The 20,874-nt window shown below is 63.5% G+C and overlaps 1 protein-coding gene across 6 annotated transcripts in view; it reads left to right on the plus strand.

Annotated features, from left to right (window-relative positions):
- Nucleotides 1-17,885, plus strand: part of KCNN3 (potassium calcium-activated channel subfamily N member 3) — a 125,097-nt gene extending 107,212 nt beyond the window's left edge. For 5 of the 6 annotated variants that reach the window (XM_032318168.1, XM_032318172.1, XM_032318170.1 and 2 more), the window contains 4 exons: nucleotides 4,221-4,348; nucleotides 5,041-5,110; nucleotides 9,976-10,215; nucleotides 10,458-17,885. In XM_032318168.1, the coding sequence (XP_032174059.1) occupies nucleotides 4,221-4,348; nucleotides 5,041-5,110; nucleotides 9,976-10,215; nucleotides 10,458-10,682 (663 nt within the window). In that variant the 3' untranslated portion in view covers nucleotides 10,683-17,885. Of the gene's footprint in view, nucleotides 1-4,220; nucleotides 4,349-5,040; nucleotides 5,111-9,975; nucleotides 10,299-10,457 lie in introns of those variants that run through there. The other variant, XM_032318167.1, reaches the window with a different exon arrangement.
- Nucleotides 17,886-20,874: the final 2,989 nt, after the last annotated feature.

Below are 20,874 nucleotides of genomic sequence, written 5' to 3' on the forward strand. Positions count from 1 at the left end.
TAATCCAACGGTTTTCTCCTCACGGGTCTTTTAAGAATTTATCAAGCAGTTGACAGATCAGCTATCCGTACTAACCCCCGGAAAGGGCCTGTAAAACACCTCGGTCACAGCGCCCTGTCCCAGACAGGTTTGGGACAGGCTGACTTTACGGAGAGGCCTGCAGACACAGCTGCTGAGCCAGAAGGAGTCCAGGGGACGAGGCTCGCAGCCGGACCCCAGCGGGGGCGGCCGGCACGTGGCCTCCAGCCCCAACCCCGTGGGTTTTCCAGGGCAGTGGGTTCCTGGGGACATGGCGTGGGGGTTGGGGTCCCAGGTCTGTGGGGGCGAAGAGCCCGTTGGCCGGCTCACCCGCAGAGCACCGTGCCGATGGCAGTGCACAGCGGAGCGCCGGCGGCCACCCTGCGCAGGGCCAGGAGCCCCAAACCCCACGTCCCACGGCAGAAGCACTGCCTTCCTGCCCCCCTCACTCCCGGCCCCAAGCTGCCGCCAGCCACGGGGCCCAGCCCAGTTCTGAGCCTGAGAGCAGCAAGCAGAGAAGCCTGAGAAGGGGCACAGGACAGGGCTGGGCGGGCTGGGGAGAAGGGGGGAGCGGAGCGGGGAAGGGAGGCCGCGGGAGGTCTCTGGGGTCAAGGCGAGCACACAGAGCAAGGCCCCTGCCCAGTCCTGTCCCTCACCAACGCCTTCAGTCGAGTGTTGAAGGACTGACCCGCAGGTTCTCGGACACGACGCTCAGCTTTCGGGTCACCTAAACCCGACCCAGGGGCTCCTTGAACCCACTTCTGTCACCCGCTTGCCAGGCCTGATCTGCGTCCTCTCCCTCCCCGGGGAGCTTTCTTCCCTGGAGCCTCATGGGGAGGTGTCCCTGAGGTTTCTGAAAGCGTCTCGTGTCCTCTGGCAACGGGGAAGGTGGCCTGAGTAAGCCGCGGGTCAGCAGCTCAGGGGACAGAGCACTTTCTCCGGCTGGGGTGGGCCGCGGGTCAGCAGCTCAGGGGACAGAGCACTTTCTCCGGCTGGGGTGGGCCGCGGGTCAGCAGCTCAGGGGACAGAGCACTTTCTCCGGCTGGCGTGCGGCGCGGGGAGGGCACCCGTGGCGCTGCCGGGAGTGGAAGAGCCTGCGGCCAGTCTCTGTGCGCAGAGGGTCCCCGTGCGGTCACTGCTGTGAGCTGTCTCTTCCCCCGAAGCTCTCGGTCGTGATACTACCTGACCCCAGAGGCCGCGGACGGCCTGGCCGGACGGTGAGCCCCGAGAGCCGAGTACCCCCGCCTCCGAGCGGGGTCTGCGTGCTCGGTGCTCCTGGCTGTGGGGAGGAGCCGAGTGGCAGGACAGGAGGGGGCGCAGCCCCGTGTGCGGGTTCTCTGGGGGCTGATGAGGCGCTGCACGCGGCCTGGGGTGCCGTCAGTGCTCCGTGTGGGCGACCGCTACCACCGCTCGTGCCGCCTCCCTGCGCCGGGCCCAGCCTTGCGTGAAGGTCCCCAAGCCCGCGCTCCGGCCGCCCTCAGAGGGGACACGCACTCGGTTCGGGTCTAGAACGCGTGCACCCCGGCAGGCAGTCAGCTCGCGTGAGTACGTGTTTGGGGAGCAGAAGAGCCGGCTCCCGTGTGCAGGCAGGACCACTGGACGGCAGCCAGCCTCCCTCAGCCCTGCCTGGCCCCTGGCCCCCCACCCCAGGAGCAGCTTGGGTGCCCCTGCCCGCCAGGAGCACTCAGAGGGTGCCCGGGCCCCCACAGGAGCTCAGCGGATCCCAGGAGGGACATGCGACCTCAGCTGCTCTTTCCCCGCTGATGGTCAAGGTCCTCAGCCGCAGGACTCGGCTGCGGCATTTCTGGTTGGTCGGTGGCGGGGGCTCGGTGCCCTTAGAAGCTTGTGTCCATTTGTCTCGTGGGCATTGATTCACTTAGCCCTGTGCCAGGCTGTTTGCTGTCAGTCAGCTTCAGAGTCCGCACCGAGGCTGTCCTTTAATGCTGCTTTCCCGAGCACACGGGCCTCCCGTTCCCGCCCACGATGCTGCCACCCGGCGGGCCGTGACCTGCTGGCCTCGCCCGGGCCGAAGAGTGCCGGGGGCCCGGGCGGCTCGCTCCATGACATGGCCCTGCGGGGGCCCCGAGGGGTGAAAGAAAAGGCTAACGTTTCTCTGGCTCCTTGATCCTGGGAAACAGGAAACGGTGCTGCGGAGAGAGGGCGTCTCGGCAGGTCACTCTTCAGAACGCGCCGGAACCTTCTGTTTGTCTCGGCCCCGGGCCCCTGTGGCCCCTGTGCGCGCCTCGCCGTCGGCCGGCCCTGTGACTCTGGCCCCGGCGACGGTCTCCGCCGCGCCCTCCTCCTGGCTGGACTCGGGGCTTGGTGACGCCGCCGGAGCCCGTGTGTGCTCGGTTCGGGTCAGTGCAGGCTTCGCGGCGTCTGTCTGCGTCTCGCTTTGCTTCTCCGTAAAACGGGGGTCGCCCCAGGGACTGGCGGGTTTGTGGGGAGCAACCCCCATGCGCGGGAGGCGCTCAGGCCTGCGCCCGGCCCGGCCCGCGTCCCTGTCCCTGCCTCCTGGGGGCCTCCCGCGCACCCGAGGGTGAGGCTCCGTCTGGCCCACCTGATAGGGTGAAGCCTTTGTTCAGTGACGGGAAGATCAGGGTGGACGCCGTGGCTCTGCCGCTCCAGCCGCTCCCCAGCAACCCCCGCGAGTGTCCACGGCCGCCCCCGGCGCTCCTGGCTCGGCCGGCCTCCCGGGCAGGATGCGGGGCAGCGGGGGCTCTGCCGTCGCCCTCGCCACCGAGACAGGCTTTTTCTCCCGTTTTTCTGTGACGCCTGCCCTGGAACCTAAGCACCCAGGAAAAGCGAAGAATTTACCCGTCAGGAGAAGCCGGCGGAGGTACGCAGTCTACAGAGAGAGCCGGGGCCATGGGGGGGCCTCCCACGCACCCCTCCCTTGTCCAGGAGGCTCCTGCGCACTCGGGGCCGGACAGACCCGCGTCCGCCACTCGCGGGGCGCTCCCTGTCTCTGGCGTCCGCTCCCCGCCACCTGCTTCCTTTCAGGCGAGGAAGCACCAGAAGTGGGCAATTAAGTCGTCGAAAACCATTTTCACAGTGGATTTTTACTGAACAAGAAAGCTGTGTTTAAGTCACTTAGACATTTCTGAGAAGACCGAGCTGTTCTTTCAAAAACATCCTTCAGCGCCAGGGAAAAATATAATCCAGCCGCAGTAATAAATTTTTAAAACGTACACACACAGAAGTGCTCGGCCTGGACAACGGTGCCTCCCAGGCCTTCCCCCACGCCTCCGCACCCTTGCAAGATCCCATCTGCTGTGTCGGTCGAAGGAGAAGCCCCGGGCTCCCCGGCTTCGTGAAGATCTTTCCTGGCTGCTGCCTCAGTTTCTCCCAGGCAGAGTGACGGACCCGCAGCCCCGGCCTGTGGGCCTGGCCCGTCTGCGTGGCTCACAGAAAGGGGAGCCTTTCCTCACAAAGACTTGTTTCCTCTTGCTCTTGTTACTGTCTGTGTTTGGATTAAAATTTTGTCCCCTGCCATCCGGATGTCGTCGACGCGTCCCCACTCCGGGGAGAGCCGGTGGCATCAGCGGTGTCCACGTCAACAGAGGACAGCCTCACAGGTCGGAGCGCGGGGTCGCCGCGCCCACAGAGGAGCCCGGCTTGGCAAGGACGCGCCGTTGGCTTCACAGCCAAGGATCTTCACTGATTTTCAGATGCTGCTTTGAAATGGTGTCAGTTTTAAGCCAATTACATTTACGTGTAAAATTACAGTGTAAATGTTTTTGTCCATTTGGAAAAGGACACGATGGGCTGGCAGAGGCCTCCCGCTCCATTTGTGGGAAAGGCATTTCCTCAAAGGGACCTTTTAAAATCTCCAGCTGATGGGAAAGCTGTTCAGTGTCTGAACCCCGGGAAGGCGCGGGCGGTAAGAGGAAATGTCAAGTGGAGCGTGGGGCTCTGCTCGCCCGCGGGGCGCCCGACCCCCGGGGCTGGGGGTGCGGGCTGGGGCCAGTCTGAAGTCATTAAGAAGGAAACAGCTCCGGCCTATCCACTGTGTCCAAGACGGGAGTCCTAGGAGATGAACCGTGACCCTCCTTTCCAAGAGTTCGTGAATCAGGAAAGGGAACCACAGATCTGGGCTAAACCGTGTCCTTATAAAGTAGACGGTCTCAGCCGCCGCCAGAGACAGAGTCCACGAAACCAGGAAACCACCTGCGACCCGCTTGCCTTATTTGTCTTCCCAGATCAAGAACGCAGCAGCCAACGTCCTCCGGGAAACGTGGCTCATCTACAAGCACACGAAGCTGCTGAAGAAGATCGACCACGCCAAAGTCAGGAAGCACCAGCGCAAGTTCCTGCAGGCCATCCACCAGTGAGTAGGCGGGGCGCCCGCCGCCCGTGCCCAGCACCTCCCGACCCGGGGCGCGGGGGAGACCTGTGCAGGGTCCCCGACAAGCCCTGGGGGCCGTGAGCTGCACCCAGATCGCTCTGCTTCTCCGTTTGCGGCGGCCGCAGCCGGAGCGCCCAGGCAGGATGCTATGGGGGGAAAAGGGTACGAGCCTGTGGGGACCCCCCTGACATGCCCTCGGGGGCACCTGCGGTTAACGCTCTCCAGAACAGAGGCCCTTGACTGTGGGGTGGAGGAGAGAGGAAGGCGGTCTGGGGCTTCAGGTGGCACCGAGCCAGGGAGATGGCCTGGTAGTAGTGGCGAGGACGGCAGTCACTGCCTGCAGACGAGACCCGCTTTCCTGGGGACCCGGGAAACCCGTGCCCAAAGCCCCACGACCGAGGCCCCGTGACCAAGACTGAAGCCCCGTGATTGAGTCCCCATGATTGTGACCAAAGCCCCGTGACTGACGTCCCGTGATCGAGGCCCCGTGATCAAGTCCCCATGATCGTAACTGAGGCCTCATGACTGTGACCGTGGGCCCGTGATTGTGACCGTGGCCCCTGGGAATCACGCTGCGTTCCAGAGGCAGGTGCACTGGTTCAGTTGCGGAATGTGTAGGTGAGGCTAAGCCGTCGTGGGCTGAGGGGTGCAGCACTCACGTCTCTTCCCCACAGACTGAGGAGCGTCAAGATGGAGCAGAGGAAGCTGAGCGACCAGGCCAACACGCTGGTGGACCTCTCCAAGGTGAGTGGCGGAGCCCGGAATGTGCCTGGGCTCTCAGCTCTCCCCGTGGCTGCCAGGACCCAGCCACGTCCCAGCTACGCGGTGCCGAGCAGCGAGAGCAAGGACAGCCCGTCCTTGGGCAGAGGAGTCCAGGGCTGGGTTCCTGCCGGGGGTTCTACTGCCGGGAAGCCCAGCCATGGTCACAGTGCGGCCACAGCTCTGCCCACACCCGTGGGCCTGTCCGCGCCCCTGGGTGGGTCTGTCCGTGCCCATGAGTCTATCTGTGCCCGAGTCTGCCCACGCCCATGGGTCTGTCTGTGCCTGTGGGTCTGTCTGTGCCCTTGGGTCTGTCCGTCTGTAGCCCCTCATCTCATGCTATACAGTGATGATGCCCCAAGAATGAGCTCGACTTGCAGGGAAGCAGCCTACCAGGCCCGCCTGGGGACACAGGGGCCACACTGCCCGGCACGTGGCGGTAACACCTGGCAGTTCATTTGCTGCTTCCTCTAATCCTTCCAGACCAGCTTTTCCGGCCCCTGGCTGGTGGTGGGGAGGGCATTACTTTACTTCTCAAGAGGCAGGTTCCCCCACGGTGAGCATAAAGGCCGGGTCAAACGCAAGAACCCTGGGAGCCCCAGGACTCAGCGCCCCATGGCCTTTCAGCCGTTCCGCAGTTCTGGTGCAAACCGGCCGTAAATCCCACGCGCTCCATAAAGAAGCCCGCCTCTCCTCTCGCAAACACGGCAACCAGGAACGGAAGACGCCCCGCGGGCTGAGCTGGGGCTGCTGCTCCCCCAGCACGGCCACTCCCCTCACAGCCTCTCTGTAAAGATTGTACTTCAAGTGTTCAGCCCAGGGCCAGGCTGGCGGAACATTCTGGCAACGTCAGTTGTCATCATGGAACCCGTTCCCTGGGTGACCCAGAGCTACTCTCTTGGGCAGCTTCGCAGCCTGTGGGAGGAGAGGCAGTTGCCGACCTCAGCCCACGTGCAGGCGCCTTGCTTGGTGACGGGCTCAGGCCCGAGCCAGGGCCTCCCCAGCTGGGCAGGGGGACTGCGGGCAGGGACGGCAGGGGACACTGGATGGTGGGTGGGAAGCACCCAAGTTCTCGGGTATCAGGAAGCACCAGAAGTAGGTTTACAAGGCATTTCTTAGAATGACAGAAGGAAGCCTCATTCCAGAGCCCCAGAGCGGTGGGCCAGACTCGAGGGGGGCCACGGAGAAGGGGCCACAGGCAATCCCCACATTGGGGGAGGGGCTCACCCTCTCTTTCCTCTCCTGTGCAAGAGCCTGCTTCAGGTCTGTCCCCTGCTGACCCCTCTGCACTGTGGCTTCTGTCTCCCGGCAGACACGGGAGCCCCGTCCAGAGAACTCCTGCTCTCGCTCTGGCCGCCGGTGAGGACACAGTGGCCTCCTGGTGGTCTTGGCTCTAAACTCTCAGAGATGAGGTGACTGGCCAGCCCGGTCACGGGTCCGCACTCAGGCCAGCCAGCGGCAGCCAGGAGGAGGGCCATGCAGGGCAACCCAGCCGTTCTGGCAGCGCGAGGCAGGAGTACTCAGCCTCCTGCACGCCCCAGACTTTCCCCCACAAGAAGCGGGCTCTCCCGCCTCCCCCCTCCCCTGGCAGGACACACTGTCGCTGATGTTCTCCTGGGAACATAGGCAAACCGACATCAAGCCTGCGTCGCGTCAGTACCTCTCACAGCACCTCCCAGAGACGCAGCCCCGGGAGCAGCGGGCTGGACGTCCTGGGAGCCGCGTGCCTCCGACGGCCGCCCTTGCACTTGCCAAGTCGGGCTCGGGGACCCACATGGCGACTGAAACCCCATCAGTAATCGGCAGTGAATTGCCTGGAAGAAGAGGTGTGTAGGGAAGGGCGAAGGGGGCCTCTGCAGGACTGCCGTGCGGACGGGCGAGTCCAGATGCAGGGCTGCCGTGGGGACGGGCGAGCCCAGATGCAGGGCTGCCGTGGGGACGGGGCGAGCCCAGATGCAGGGCTGCCGTGGGGACGGGGCGAGCCCAGATGCAGGGCTGCCGTGGGGACAGGCGAGCCCAGATGCAGGACTGCCGTGGGGACGGGGCGAGCCCAGATGCAGGGCTGCCGTGGGGACGGGCGAGCCCAGATGCAGGGCTGCCGTGGGGACGGGCGAGCCCATATGCAGGACTGCCGTGGGGACGGGGCGAGCCCAGATGCAGGACTGCCGTGGGGATGGGCGAGCCCAGATGCAGGACTGTCGTGGGGACGGGGCGAGCCCAGATGCAGGACTGTCGTGGGGACGGGGCGAGCCCAGATTTAGGGGCTTTGCCTCCACCCGCTCGTTCCCTCCCGGGGACTCACCCGGGCCCCTGGCTGCAGCTCAGTGTGTTTGGGTCCACGTGCCCCCTGCCCCCCACCCCGCACCTTGGCCCCAAGCAGCAGAGCAGGCGACATGGCCGTGTTCTGTCTGTGCTGTGTCCTCCGGGCCCACCACCTTCCCACCCCTGCTCCTCAGTCCTCGCTAGGTCAGGAAAACGGCATACGGGCTCGAGATGCCATTTTCGGGAGGGAACAGCGACCTCACAGGGCGGCAGTGCGGGCAGGACTTGGGTCTTTTCGGGCTGGCAGCAGTTTCTCTCACTGGAACGTAAACAGAATTCCTAGCATCTGAGGATCGAGGACCCAGTAAGACAGTGTCTGTGGGGACTGTGGTCAACGACACGGAGGTCTTGCAAGTGGTAGTTCTCATGATGAGCACTGACGAGGAGGCAGGATCCAAAGGGACAAAGTGGCCACCCTGAGGTCCAGCAGCCGAGACCCAGGGCCCAGGCCCCATGCAGGCACAGGAGGGAGTGGCCTAGATGTCCCTGGAGCCTCATGCGTCCGATGGCCGCCCTTGCACTTGCCGAGTCTGGTCTCCACCCGGGCGTCCTGCCCCAGCCCGGCTGCCTCCCTGCCACCTCTGTGGTGGCCCCGTCCCCACCCCTCTCCAGCCCTCGTGCTTTGTCACCTTCTTCTACTCTGCTTTTCCCTCTCACCTCCATCCCCCCCAACCCCGCGGCCGCGGCTTCAGAAGTCTTTGCATCTGGCTTGGAGTAACTTGGAGTTTCTGGCAAATAGGATCGCGATGTGACCGGCAGGGGACCCTCAGCCCTGAGGGCCACACTACCTGGGAGGGGGCGGGGGGCCCAGAGCAATGGCCTGCAGCCACTGGGAGTGGGAGACCCAGGGGCTGAGGGTTCGCAGGGCGGTCACTTGTTAGCTGGCAGGGAAGCATAGCCGTCACATAGGTGACTGCTCTCGGGGCTAATTATAACCAGAAAGTGGCCTGATGGGGGAGCCATCGGGCCACGGGACAGCCTTGGGGGTGCACCTGCGGGAGGTGACGGCCCTGGGGGCGTGCCCGCAGGAGGTACAGGTTGGAGCACAGGTGGCCCGGTTGCCACTGAAGGAGCCGATTCGAGGGGTGTGGGAGGGCTCAGTGGGGCTTTGTGCTGGGGCAGTTGGGGCTCCCAGATCTGTGGCCGGGCAGCCGGAGGGAACGGTGCCCGGGCCTGAGCCCCCTCTGTCAGCTCTGCTCTGAGCCAGTTTTATGACATAATTCTCAGAAGCCAAGTTCAGTGGATTCCTTCTAAGAGTCCTTTGTGTCTCAGCGCCCTGGGGGCTCCCCCACAGGCCCCTGCCCTCCCACAGGGTTCATCCCAGGCAGTCCCGGGTGGGGCCCCCAGGCTCTTCCTTCCTTCCCTCCGGCCACACAGTCTCCTTGGCAAATGCTGAGAAACCTTCTAGGTACCTGGGAATGGTTCGTGTTGTGACACGTCTGTCCCCATCAGTGGAATTCCTACATCGGCCGAGGGAGGGAGGGACCCGGACGTGCCTCCCTCGCTCACCCGTTTGTCCGAGGACCCCCTTCAGGGACAGCCCCCGCCCCCAGGCGTGCGTCTGTATGTTTGTGCGTCTCTTAGTTGAGCATCTCCCACGAGCCAGGTGCTGTTTTAGGCCCTTGAGACACATCAGTGACACGGCCAGCAAAGGCCGGTCCCCTGAAGGAGGGTCCCTCTCAGAGGGTGACGGCAGCCTAGCCCAGGTGCTGCAGAACCTGGAGGTTCTGTCGCTCGTGCAACAGAAGGTGGGAGAAAAGGGGGCAAGCTGAGCGGGTTAGCAGGATCGGGGTGGGGTGCCGTGTGGAGCAGGGCCAGGACTCGGGGAGACAGCAGTGAGGGGGCACGGTTACTGCTGGGCCCGTTCGAGAACGAAGGAGACAGGACAGGGCCGGGGGGTGGGGTGAACCGCAACAGACAGACAAAGGCCTCCGCCGGCCCACGGGAGCTCTGGGGGTGGACTGGCCCTTCAGGATATCCCAGATGGGAAGCAGACCTCTCGTGGCCCAGGCAGTCGGGGGCTGCGATCCCGCACGGCAGGTCCGTGTGTCTGCGGACCAGGCCGGCGGTGAGTCGCCGCGTCCGGCGTGTCTTCCGGCGTGTCTTCCGGCGGCCGTGCTGCCGACAGCCGACGGGCAATAGCGTCATGACCTGTGACGTTATTACTCCTGTTTTATAAGGAAGCCAAGGCTCAGTCTTGTCCTGGCCCACGGCAAGTCCCCGCGCCGTCCACCACCCAGCATGGCGCCCCCTGACTGCCAGGCTCCCGCAGCCTCTGAGCCGAGAGGTCGGTCCGCAAGGACGTGGGGACCGGCGAGACTTGCCCGTCTTCTTCCCCGGGGCGGCCGCCACCCCCCGCGCCCCTGCCCCGGGCTGCGTTCCCGCCTGCACTGCGGGTCTCCTTGTGGGCGGCCCGGGCCGCACGTGCTGGTGTGGACGCGGCTCCTGCTGTGATCTCGGCCCGTCCTTCCTCCAGCCGGGGCCGCCTGCGCTGACCGCGGTGTCCCGTCCCCCGTGTCCCCGTCCAGATGCAGAGCGTCATGTACGACCTGATCACGGAGCTCAACGACCGGAGCGAGGACCTGGAGAAGCAGATCGGCAGCCTGGAGGCCAAGCTGGAGCACCTGGCCGCCGGCTTCGGCTCCCTGCCCCTGGTCATCGCCGACGCCCTGCGCCAGCAGCAGCAGCTCCTGTCCGCCCTCGCCGAGGCCCGGGCCGGCCCCGCGGGCGCCACCCGCACGCCCCCGCCCTCCGACAGCCCCCTCGGGGTCAGCTCCACCTCCTTCCCGACCCCGTACACGAGCTCAAGCAGTTGCTAGATAACCCCCCTCCAGAAGCATTACCCATAGGTCTTAAGATGCAAATCAACTCTCTCCTGGTCACTTTGCCATCCAGGACCCACGGGACCAGGGACCGTCAAGAGGAGAGACCGAGCTAATGACCCGGCTCGTGTCCATTCAGCGTGCTTGGTTCGATATGCCTTGAAACCAGAAATCTAATCTCTGTTTAGGTGCCTCCGCTTGGGAGCAGGAAGAGGAAGTGGCAGGACCCGGCCCCAGGCGGCGCCCCGGCTGCAGGGCTGGGGCGGAACAGAAATCCACGCTCCATCTCAGGTCTCGGGGGAGGGCCGGGGGCGGGGCGGGTGCAGCAGGGCGGCCCACGGAGGAGCCCAGGACAGGGTCCCTCGGGGGTGGTGTCAGGCTTGGGCGGGGGTCCCTCACCACTGGGGTCCTGAGCACACCCCTCTCCACGCCATTTGTCTCAGAAAGCTTCTGGGCGACAAAAGGCAGGGAGAGCCCCACAACCTGCCACAACAGACGTGCTTTCCTCCCGTACTTTAACCAGTCATAAAACCCAATTTAGACTAAAAAAGAGAGAGAGAGAGAAATAAAAAGCCAGATTTTGCTGTGTGTCTACAAGTGTGTGCACGCACACCCCCTACACTCAACGCAGGCCTGGCCTGGCTTGAGCCCGACCCGAAGAGACGGGGACCTGACACCTTGTCCCGCACACAGCTGGCACCAGACGCATGTGGAGTTGGCTTGAATCCGAGTGTGGGTGCCTTCAGCTCAGGTAGTCTGCTGGCATCGGGCACATTCTGGGCTTCCCTGAAGATGGGGACCCCTTCAGACACGGCCCAGGCGCCCGGCCTGGACGCACACCAGCCTTGAGGGGTTTGAGACGAATGCCGGCCACCCTTGCCAGCTTCTGGAGAGAGAAGCAGCCTTCTGAAAATAACAGCCTGTGCCGAATTTTCTCGTTATATCCAAACAGCTGTGTTCCAGGGGAGCAGGTGACCGTGTCCATGTGGGGAGGGGGCGTGTAAACACAGGTGCAGCCCCGGGAGACCCCCTGGAGGTGGTGCGGGGCCTCCACTCAGCCTCACGCACCCGGCAGCGCTGCTCCTGCCCCAGGGGTTAGGAGCGTAGAGGGTCCAGTGCCTCCCTGAGAGCAGAGCCGGGACACGTGGTGGTGAGAGGCCCACGTGGCCCCTCCTCCTGACCCAAGACCCACTCCAAATGAGAGATTCTGGGAACCAGGGAGCTTGTAGGGAGGCTTGTGGGTTAGGGGAAGGGCCACAGATCTGTCAGCAGCCCGTTCCTCCTGTATTTTGTTCATCTTGGTGCAAAATGCATTCAAATTTGTCTCAAACTCCAAGAAACTTGAGAAACACCCTGGTCCAGCACTGTGACGGGTGTCGGGGGAGGCGTGTGGACGCCGTGTTTCACGTCTATACGTGACCGCTCGCCGCGTTCATGGGTCTCATCACTCTTCTCGTTGTGAGGGCTTCGCTGCAGCGGGTGGGGCTGGACGAGCCGGTGGAAACGTCACATCTGTTTCGGGGAAAGTACCAGGGTGTCCGCTGTGTGTGGTGCTTCTGGGGGCTTCGCCGGGCATGGGACACTGTCACATCCCTGACATCAGAGCTGGGCCAGGTCCTCTAGGGACGGGGGGTGGGGATCGCTAGGCTGCTACAGGTAGATGAGTCCGGAGCCCAGCTTCTACTCCCAGAAGATCTGGTCTCTTGCTAAACTTCCTCTTTTCTCTCTTTCCTGCTGTTGTCCCCGCATGGTCTTACCCTCATCTCGGTGACGCACGGGAGTGTTTCCATCGGCTGCTTTGCAGAGCCACACTCGCTGCTGGCTCTTGATTTTGTTACTTGTTCTTCTAATGATTGATTATCGGAAAGCTCCCCTCCTCTCTGTCCCAAGAATGGTGCTTCGTTCCAGTAACAGCACAGCCAAAACCGCACACCGATGATGTCCAGGCAGATGACATTAGCACACGGTGTCCTTGTGGCCAGAGTTCTGTCTCACAAGGTGGAGCCCGTGGCCGGCGGTACTGACCCACGGCCCTCCCCCGTGCCCCTCTGCTCGCCCTCTCCATCCCGCTGGAATCCCGTGTGTGACAGCACACATGTGTGTGCACATTCACATGTCTAGGGATTTAGTCTTGACCTCGAATGAATGACACGCAAAGGTCACCACCAGCCCCACCCAGATTGCTGTTGACCCGGGTCTGTGGAGGAATCTGTAAGCCCTCCTCCCCGCTGTCCCCCTCGGTGAAGCCTGAAGACCAGGCCAGCAGCCGTGGTGAAGGGGGGGCTGGACGCGTCGCCAGCAGCAGCGGCCCCGGCATCCCAGGAACACGTGGGCATCTGTAGCATGAGTTGGCCTGTTGGTAGCGCCATAGCTGGGTGTGGTCCATCTCCTTGGCGAAAGAACGATGATGGTGTCTGCTTCTTGACCTCGAGACGGTGACTGGGGGCTGCTCTTTGAACCCGTGTATCAGCTGCGTGTGCGGGAGTTCTCCGTCCTCCGGGAGCAAGGTCAATCCCGGTGACCTCAGCACTGATTGCCCGAAGTGTAGTCCCGCCAGGTGTCCGCCCCTTGGGTCACCTTTTGGCAAATCCCACTGTGCCTCAGCGTCACGGTCAGACGGGGAAAGGCGTCAGGTGCCTTCTGGTTCCTTATTTTCAAGTTCAGGGACAGAGGGCTACTGGATGATGAGGGTTTCATTAGCTACTCGAGAATCGGCTGTATGTAAGAACTATCCAGTACAATGACCTCTCTCTCACACTCAGCCGAGGGCGTTCCCACTCCTGTAAGGCTGCCCCGTCAGCAGAGCCCCACTGGGACCTTTCTGATACCTTAATGACAGGGAGAGAACCCTAATAGTCCCCAAAATGTCTGGACACTTGAATGAAAACCATAGAGCCACCCTCATCGCGTAAGCCATACTCGAGCCTCATGTACTGCGAAGTCAGGGACGCACTGTGATCCTTTAAGACCACGGGTCTCCGTGGCATTTTAGGACATGGCACCAGTTGGTAAATTATGCCAGACGAGGGACTCCCTCCTCCTTACACTGAAGTCCAAATACAAATCTGCACCTTTGGGTCAAAGGCCACCGCTGTCCCATCCTCATCAATAAATTGTCATAAAGTGTCTGAGCTGCCCTTGCCCTGTCCCTAATGTGCAGCTTCATGACGTCACCTCTCTCCAAATGCTTCATGAGATGCAGGGGCGTGGGGAGGCCCCAGGTCGCCACCGACTTCGGCCTCAGCAGGTGCCCGTGGCGCGGCAGCAGAGCTCGTACCCCGGGGGCCCGGGGAACGCAGGCGCCGGCAAACTGCCAGCGAGCACCTGCGGCTCTCGGCGTCTGTGAAAGGCCGAGAAGGACCAGCAGTGAAGAAATCATGACTTTAATATATTTGAGGATTTCCCCCTTAGATTCTCAGTGATTTCTGTGTGAGTGAAGGAAGGAAACAGGAAGAAAGAGAGAAAATCAGAGGAAGGAAGCTCTAAGGCCAGACCCACATCTTGGGCCAATTAACGTGACCACCTAGTGCCTCAGTTTCTCTGTGCGTAACAGGAAGACAAGAGTCACGGGCTTGGGGACGACGTACTCGGTAGATTTTAGGGGCGTCGATAGCAGCCGGGCTGTTCCTGTCCCGCCCCCTCTCGGGTGTAGCCTCTGAGGTGACAGAAAGTCATCAGTCGTGTCGGCTGCGCAGTGACTGGCACATGGGACCTCTGTCCCCGTTCGGGGGTCCCTCGAGCCACAGCGCACCCCAGATTAGGAACAGGAGGTGTTCCTCGCGCCACTGAGACGCTGGGAAGTCATTGCTCCGCCGCCGGCTCCCGCTCCTTGAGTCCCTGCTTGCAAACCCTCCGCTCCGTCCCCCGTCCACGCCGCCATTCTGCTTCCCTGAAAGTGGCGTCAGAGCAGAGCAAGGATCCGCTGGTGGCCGCCCCCGTGGGCTCGGGGCGGCACTGGGTTTGAGGACCGTAGACAGCCGTCTGGGGGGGTGCGCGTGGGGCAGCTCCCCCGTCGTCGGCCGCCCTGGCCACGCCCTGCACCCGATCCCTTCTTCCTCGGCCGCCGCCCGAGGAAGCACGACGTGGGAAAGGGGCCACTGACGCCACCAAGAAAGGGGTGTCCCCGGGCCTGCGGCGTGGCCTGCGGGCCCCTGGCCGTGGAATGTAGGCGAGCGCCCCTCATCCCGAAAGCTTCTGTCAGGGCGCGTGGCTAGACGGCCGGAGGAACCGCCGGACAGACAAGTCCCACGCAGATTCTGTCCCGAGAGATGGAGTAGTTTTATGGGCGCTCGGCGCGGCGTCTTGTAAACACCCTCAGAGAAAACCAGTCGCTCTGGGCTGTTTTTCCCACATCAGTGCTGGAAACGCCCAGACACGAACTGGATCCTTCTGAACAAAACCATTCACAACGCGTCCGCGGACAACGTCCGAATCCAGGTGCCAAGTGCCGGGCGGAGAGTCGTTTACGCGCCAAGATGCACATTCTGGAAGCTGCGTCTTGGGCCTGGACCATGCGCTGGAACAGAGGAAGTGCTGTGACCAGCCAAGCTGATGGAGGAAAAGCACAAAACTCAGCACCCACCTGTAGTCAGGATCCCCAAAGAAATGCTGAATTTATAGCCAAAAAAAAAAAAAAAAAAGAGAGAGAGAGAGAGAGAAAGAAATCAGTGACAAATCAAATACGGATCTGCCTGGAGCGGCCAGCTTCAGGGTCCGAGGAGGGACCGGGAATACATGACGCTCCCCAGCTGGGTCCCGCGGCACCGCCCAGGACCAGTCCACCTGCATCGGACATCTTCATGGCGCGACGACTCGCCGTGGTCCCAGCCCCGCGTCCCGCGCCGGGCGGAGGAGAGCAGGAGCGAGAGCGCGTCTCCGTGGCGAACTCGGGAACCGAAGCCGTCGTGGTCAGCACCGTGTGAGCTCCGATATGAATTTGCATCTTGCCTCTGTACTGCTTGCTATTTTTTAACGATAGGAGAAAGCATAACAGTTTATTTTAAATATGAAGTATATTGCTATATTATAAAATATATTGTAACTTTCAATGACCGTTCTGTACCCGCCTGGTCTGCAGCAGCCCAGGGTCGCTCGCTGCCCCCCGACTGTTTCTGAGTACATATCGCTGCGAGCGGCGGCCAGACGCCCAGACCCGGGGCTCAGCCTCCTGCGCAGCCGCGTCCTCATGCCCTCAGACCGGCCTAGTAGAGACAAAGGAACGTTGTTCCAAACTTAGAGGAATCGTGGTCCCTGAAACTCCACCAAGCCATTTCAGAGGGGATTTTAAAAGCCATGACTCCCTTAGGGGCTGCGCCAAGCCGGCCCGATCCACGAACGGGGTTCCCCGTGGAAATGCCAGGGTCCCCTCGCGCAAGTGACAGGAGCCTCAGAACCAGCTGCCTGGGCTGTCCTTTGGGAATGTCAGGATCGGGCATTAGGAAGCCTCGTTCCTGGGTGACACAAAGGACTCAAACTTCTAGGTGGCCTGTGCTGCTCTGCCAGATTCAGGGAGCGTCCCTCAGGCAGGGAAACCCCAGTGAGCCGCTGAGCTCCTCCCGGCTGGCCTGAGCCTGGAGGAAGCAGGCTTCCCCGTGCGCGGCCCCAAACCCCTACTGGGGAGCACAGCTCCTGGGGATGTGACGGAGGAAGCAGGACACCCCCAGCAAGACCCGGCACAGCGCTGGGCTTCCCTTCCTGCCCCCGGAGCGGTCAGGTAGCCAGAGGAAGGAAGCTGCTGCCGAGGCGCTGGCAGATCTGGGGGACACTCCCCACCGAGCGGCCCAGGAGCTCCGCGCACTCCGCGTCTCAGTGGCAGGTGAGACACGTGGAGAATTGCTCACGTCCCTCCTCTGAGGGACAGAGGGCCTATTTCCAGACGAAAGCAGGGTGTGTTTAGTGACAGAACAAGGGTTTTCTGGAATCCGTGTTGTTATCACTCTGGGCTGATACCGCCCCGGGTGGGGAAAGGGCACCGAGAAGCATCAGTGCCCCTGAGGCCGCGTCTCTTCCCTTCTCACACCGAACACGCACCCGGCTAGCGCGGCAGCACAGACAGCAGGTCTCTCCGGGGGAAGCCTGGGGTCCTGGCAAACTCTGCTGCCGGTTCCTCTGACGGAAAAGCACGCGAGCACCCAGCTTCAGGCAGCGTGCACGGCCAAGCTCACTTCCACACACGGTTTCTTCTTCGTGAGCAAAGTGCTCTGGGCATCTGCTACTCCCCGATTCCGGGGGGGGCTGGGTTCCATCGAAGCCATCAGAACTCCAGGGCACCTGTTTTGAGCAGGTCACTCGCTTGCTGGGTAATGGAAATTAGTTTATTCTCAATTTGATAACCAGCCGATGAATGTCCTGGTGGTAACTGATTTGTCTCCTAATCCTTTTCTGCTGCTAAATAGAACTGTCTCTTTTGGCTTTTTCTTCCAGCGCTTCTCAGACTAAGACTTTCATTTAGAGACAGCAAATATGTTCTGACCTCCCCCCTCGAAGTTATTATTCAGTCTAGATCACGAAAGCCAATGCAAATTCCTGCTCTGGGGAAAGCGACCCCTGGACGGTAATTCGGCTATGTGGCCACGCGCGGACCCTGGCTTTTCAAAGTGGGGTCTGCAGACCAGCAGCTGGGAACTCAGAAGGGCAAACCCTTGGGGCCCATGCCAGACCTGCTTAATCCAATCTGGCATTTTAACAAGATCCCCAAGTCATCTGTACAGACATTAAATATTGAAGCGCTCTGGCCTCACCACACAGCAACGGTAACTGGCATCATTAATAGCTGGGAAAGGAAACCATTTGCTCTTTGACCCTCATTTACAGAATTACTTGACAGAGGAAAGTCCTGTATAATCATAAGGATAAAAACAAATGCATCGTACAGTTCCATTCCAGGTCATATAACGTGCCTGGCGCGCCAAACGGGCAGCCTCTCCCCGGTCTGACTTTTGAAGGGCTTGCTTTGTAGGCTTGACGCACTTGGAAGTCCCTTTCCGGGTTTCTGCTTTTAGCCTACACGGGGAGGGCCATCGGAGTATCAGGCAGCCCCCAGGGCAGGTCCCTCTGGAAGCGTCCCCGGGCCGGGCTCCGCACAGTACTGAAAAGCTGTATCTGGGCTCCTTCCTTGAGCAAGTCAGCTCCCCCCGCCCCCGGGCCCTGCCCCGCGAGGCCTGTCCTCCCCAGAGGAAACCCAGCAAGAGAAGTTAGTCCCACCGTCTAGACACATTCCGAAGCTCTTTCCAAACCAGTTCTCCCAACCGTTACCCCAACCAGAGACACTCCAAGGTGAGCGAGGGAAAAGGTGGCTTGTGATACTAGCGCCGTCGTCGATATGTACCCAGAAACGGTTCTGTTCTGAACTAATGGCTTTAACCTGTTCATTGTAAAAAGTGCCTTGGACTTCGACCTAAGAGGTCAGTATAAATGTGTGTGTGTGACATATGTCGGCAAATCCTTACACGTTTGCCCGCACGTAGGTGCACACACGCACCCGCACATCCGTTCGCGATGTACACGCCCACAGACGCTTCGCGACATGTATCGCTACTCGCAGCCCCGTTTCCTTTGTCTGGTCCTGTGTCATTCGTTACGTGCCACCTTTACACAGAGAAGTTCTGTTCAGGACACTGATGTATTTTTTTGTTTGTTTTTTACTTTTTATTAAAAAGGTAAAAGATATTAAAAAAAAAAAAAAAAAAAGTCAAGCGCCTGAAGGTTTTGAATGGGATTGTGGTCGATTTTCTCGGGTCACCCCAGAGGAAGCTGATGTGTCCTTCGGAAAGCCCTTTCCTGTGGCAGTGACTTTCGCTTTCCCCTCGGCGGGACTTGATAAACACCAGTGGTTTCGGGGATCGGCCCTTCCGGTGCGGTTCACTCCGCGGTCTCCGTGGGCAGCAGCGACAGCGGCCAGAGCGGTGTCCACTCCACACGCACCCGCGTCCGAGGGGCGCGCTCTTCCCGCGCTGCGCTCGGCGTGGCCATTAGTGGACCGAACTGCCGGGCCGGGGTCCGACCGGGTCCAGATAATGTGCGCGCTCGGTGCCGGCTCCGGACGCCTGGGCAGCTCCTTCCTGCGTCGGGTGGGGACCGGCCCTGGAGGCGGGCAGAGGGACCCTAGGGAAGTGTCGAGCTCCGGCACCGTCTTCCTACAATGAACCGACCGACGGGACCGTCAGCTTCTCACCTTCGCCAGCGGCCCTGTCTTCCCGCAGCGGGACCGCTCCTAAGGGACCCGCCTCCCGGGTTAGAAGCCCCCAGGGAGGAGGGAGCGATGCCCCACTCGCAGTGGCGGTCAGAAGAGATCGCACAATGGAGAGGGGCCAGAAAGACAAAGGGTCTCTGTAGCCGCCCCCACAGATGTCCGCCCAGCTGTCTCCACAGATGCCCCACAGCCGCCCCCACAGGTGCCCCACAGCTGTCCCCACAGCCGTCCCCACAGGTGCCCCCACAGCCGCCCCCACAGATGCCCCCACAGCCGTCCCCACAGGTGCCCCACAGCCGCCCCCACAGCCGCCCCCACAGCCGTCCCCACAGGTGCCCCCACAGGTGCCCCCACAGCCGCCCCCACAGGTGCCCCCACAGCCGTCCCCACAGGTGTCCCCACAGCCGTCCCCACAGGTGCCCCCACAGCTGTCCCCACAGGTGCCCCCACAGCCGTCCCCACAGGTGCCCCACAGCCGCCCCCACAGCCGCCCCCACAGCCGTCCCCACAGCCGCCCCCACAGGTGCCCCCACAGCCGTCCCCACAGGTGTCCCCACAGCCGTCCCCACAGGTGCCCCCACAGGTGCCCCCACAGCCGCCCCCACAGCCGCCCCCACAGCCGTCCCCACAGGTGCCCCCACAGCCGCCCCCACAGCCGCCCCCGCAGTCGTTAGAGGCCACCCTGAGGCGGCGCGGATGCCCCTCCGGACTGTGCTGGGAGCCGAGCCGGGGAGACTCGTCAGGAGCCGCCGGGGCCGGCGTCGCGCTGCGCTGCGGGGCTGAGTCCGGGCCGCGCCACGTCCCCTCACGCTGAGGCCAAGGAGCGGGGCGCCGGGTCCCAGCAAACGCGGGCGCGATGGCCGCTAACCGGACCCGAGGGAGAGCCGCGCCCGACCTGCTTCCCGCCCCGGGACCCCGCGGCGCAACGAGTTTCCCGGGAGGCTCTCGAGGCCGGTGCCCACGGGCGGACCCGGGAGAGCAGCGCCCCCGGCAGCGACGCAGCCGCCCGCGGGCTTCCCGCTGAGAGCCGCGCGCCCGGCGCCTCCCCCTGCCGGAAGCGTCTGCGGACCCCGGCGTGCGCGCCCCCGACGCGCGCGCCCCCAGCGCCACGGCTGCGGAGGGCGGAGGCGGCGCGGCCCGGGCGTCGCGGGGAGCAGAGCCCTGAGCCCCCGCCTCGGAGGCCGAGCCCCGCCCCCAGCCCGGCCGGGGCCCCCGAGGTCCGCACGCCCGAGCCGGGGAGGAGCCCCGGGGCCAGGACTGGCTGCCGCGCGGGCTTCGGCGCGGCCTGTTCCTCAGTTTCCCCCGCGTGTCCTCCGTCCTGGCCCCGCGAGCTTTGCCGGCCCGGGAGCGGCGGGACGCGGCTGCCGGCGGTGCGGGGCGGGCTGCCCAGCGCCCGGCTTCCCCCCGCGCGGCCCGTCCGGGCTCAGGGCCCGCCCTGGACCGACACGGGGGCGCCCCGACATGTTCATGGGGCCGAAAGGGGAAGACGCCGAGCCGCAGGCGCCCCTCGGGCCGACGCAGGGGCCGGGCAGGTGCCTCTCCCCGCCGCACGCAGCCCCGGGGCAGGACGTCGTCGGCTCCGTGCGCGGGAAGCTGGGCCGCGGCGGACCCGCTCGACGGCGGCCCCGGGCGGGACGGCGCAGGCCCGCCCCCTGCTGGTCAGGCGGGACACGGCCGCGGCGGCCGGAGACCCCGCGGAGACCCCGCTGCTGGGGGGAGGGGAGCCCGAGGGCGCGGGTCCCACCCCTGGCCTTGCCGGGAGGCCTGGAGAGGAGTGATTTGCCCCAAACGCAGCGGAATCGGAACCGGGGCAGACGCTGCCCCGGCCAGTGGCCAGGCCACGGCGAGGACGCCCCGGGCCGCTGCGGAGCCGGGGCCGCCCCGCGCGTTCGCGGCCGTTTTCCGATGCACGCGCCTGCGGCCCGGGGGCTCGGAGCGGGCACTGGCGACCCCACAGCAGCCCCGCGGGGGAGGGGCGGCCCACGCGGTTACGGGCGTGACGCGGGTCTACCCAGCACCGCGGGCCGAGCGGCCGGGCCCGGGGCGTGAATGTTCACCCCGGGCGGTGCCGTCGGGAGTACAGGGAGGTCAGCCAGAGTCAGCGTACCCTGCTTTGGGTTTGGTCGTCCGGTTCCGTTCCGTTTCGGTGCCGGAGTCTGAGGTTTCGCTCGGTTGTTCGCAGGCGCAAGTCACACCCAGTAGCCTCCCGAGTGGGCTCGCGCCCAGCCTGGAGCCCGACGCGGGACTTGAGCTCTCAGCCCCCGCATGAGGACCCGGGCTCCGAGCGAGTCAGATGCGTAACCAACTGAGCCGTCCGGGCGCCTGGCGTCCCTTGAAACGCCGTCCTGTGCCCTGGAAAGCCAAAGGCTGGAGACGACGGTCATACGTTACCACCACCTACGGGCAGTGCCCTC

Source organism: Mustela erminea, chromosome 17, assembly GCF_009829155.1.
Source record: "Mustela erminea isolate mMusErm1 chromosome 17, mMusErm1.Pri, whole genome shotgun sequence".
Classification (NCBI taxonomy): domain Eukaryota; kingdom Metazoa; phylum Chordata; class Mammalia; order Carnivora; family Mustelidae; genus Mustela; species Mustela erminea.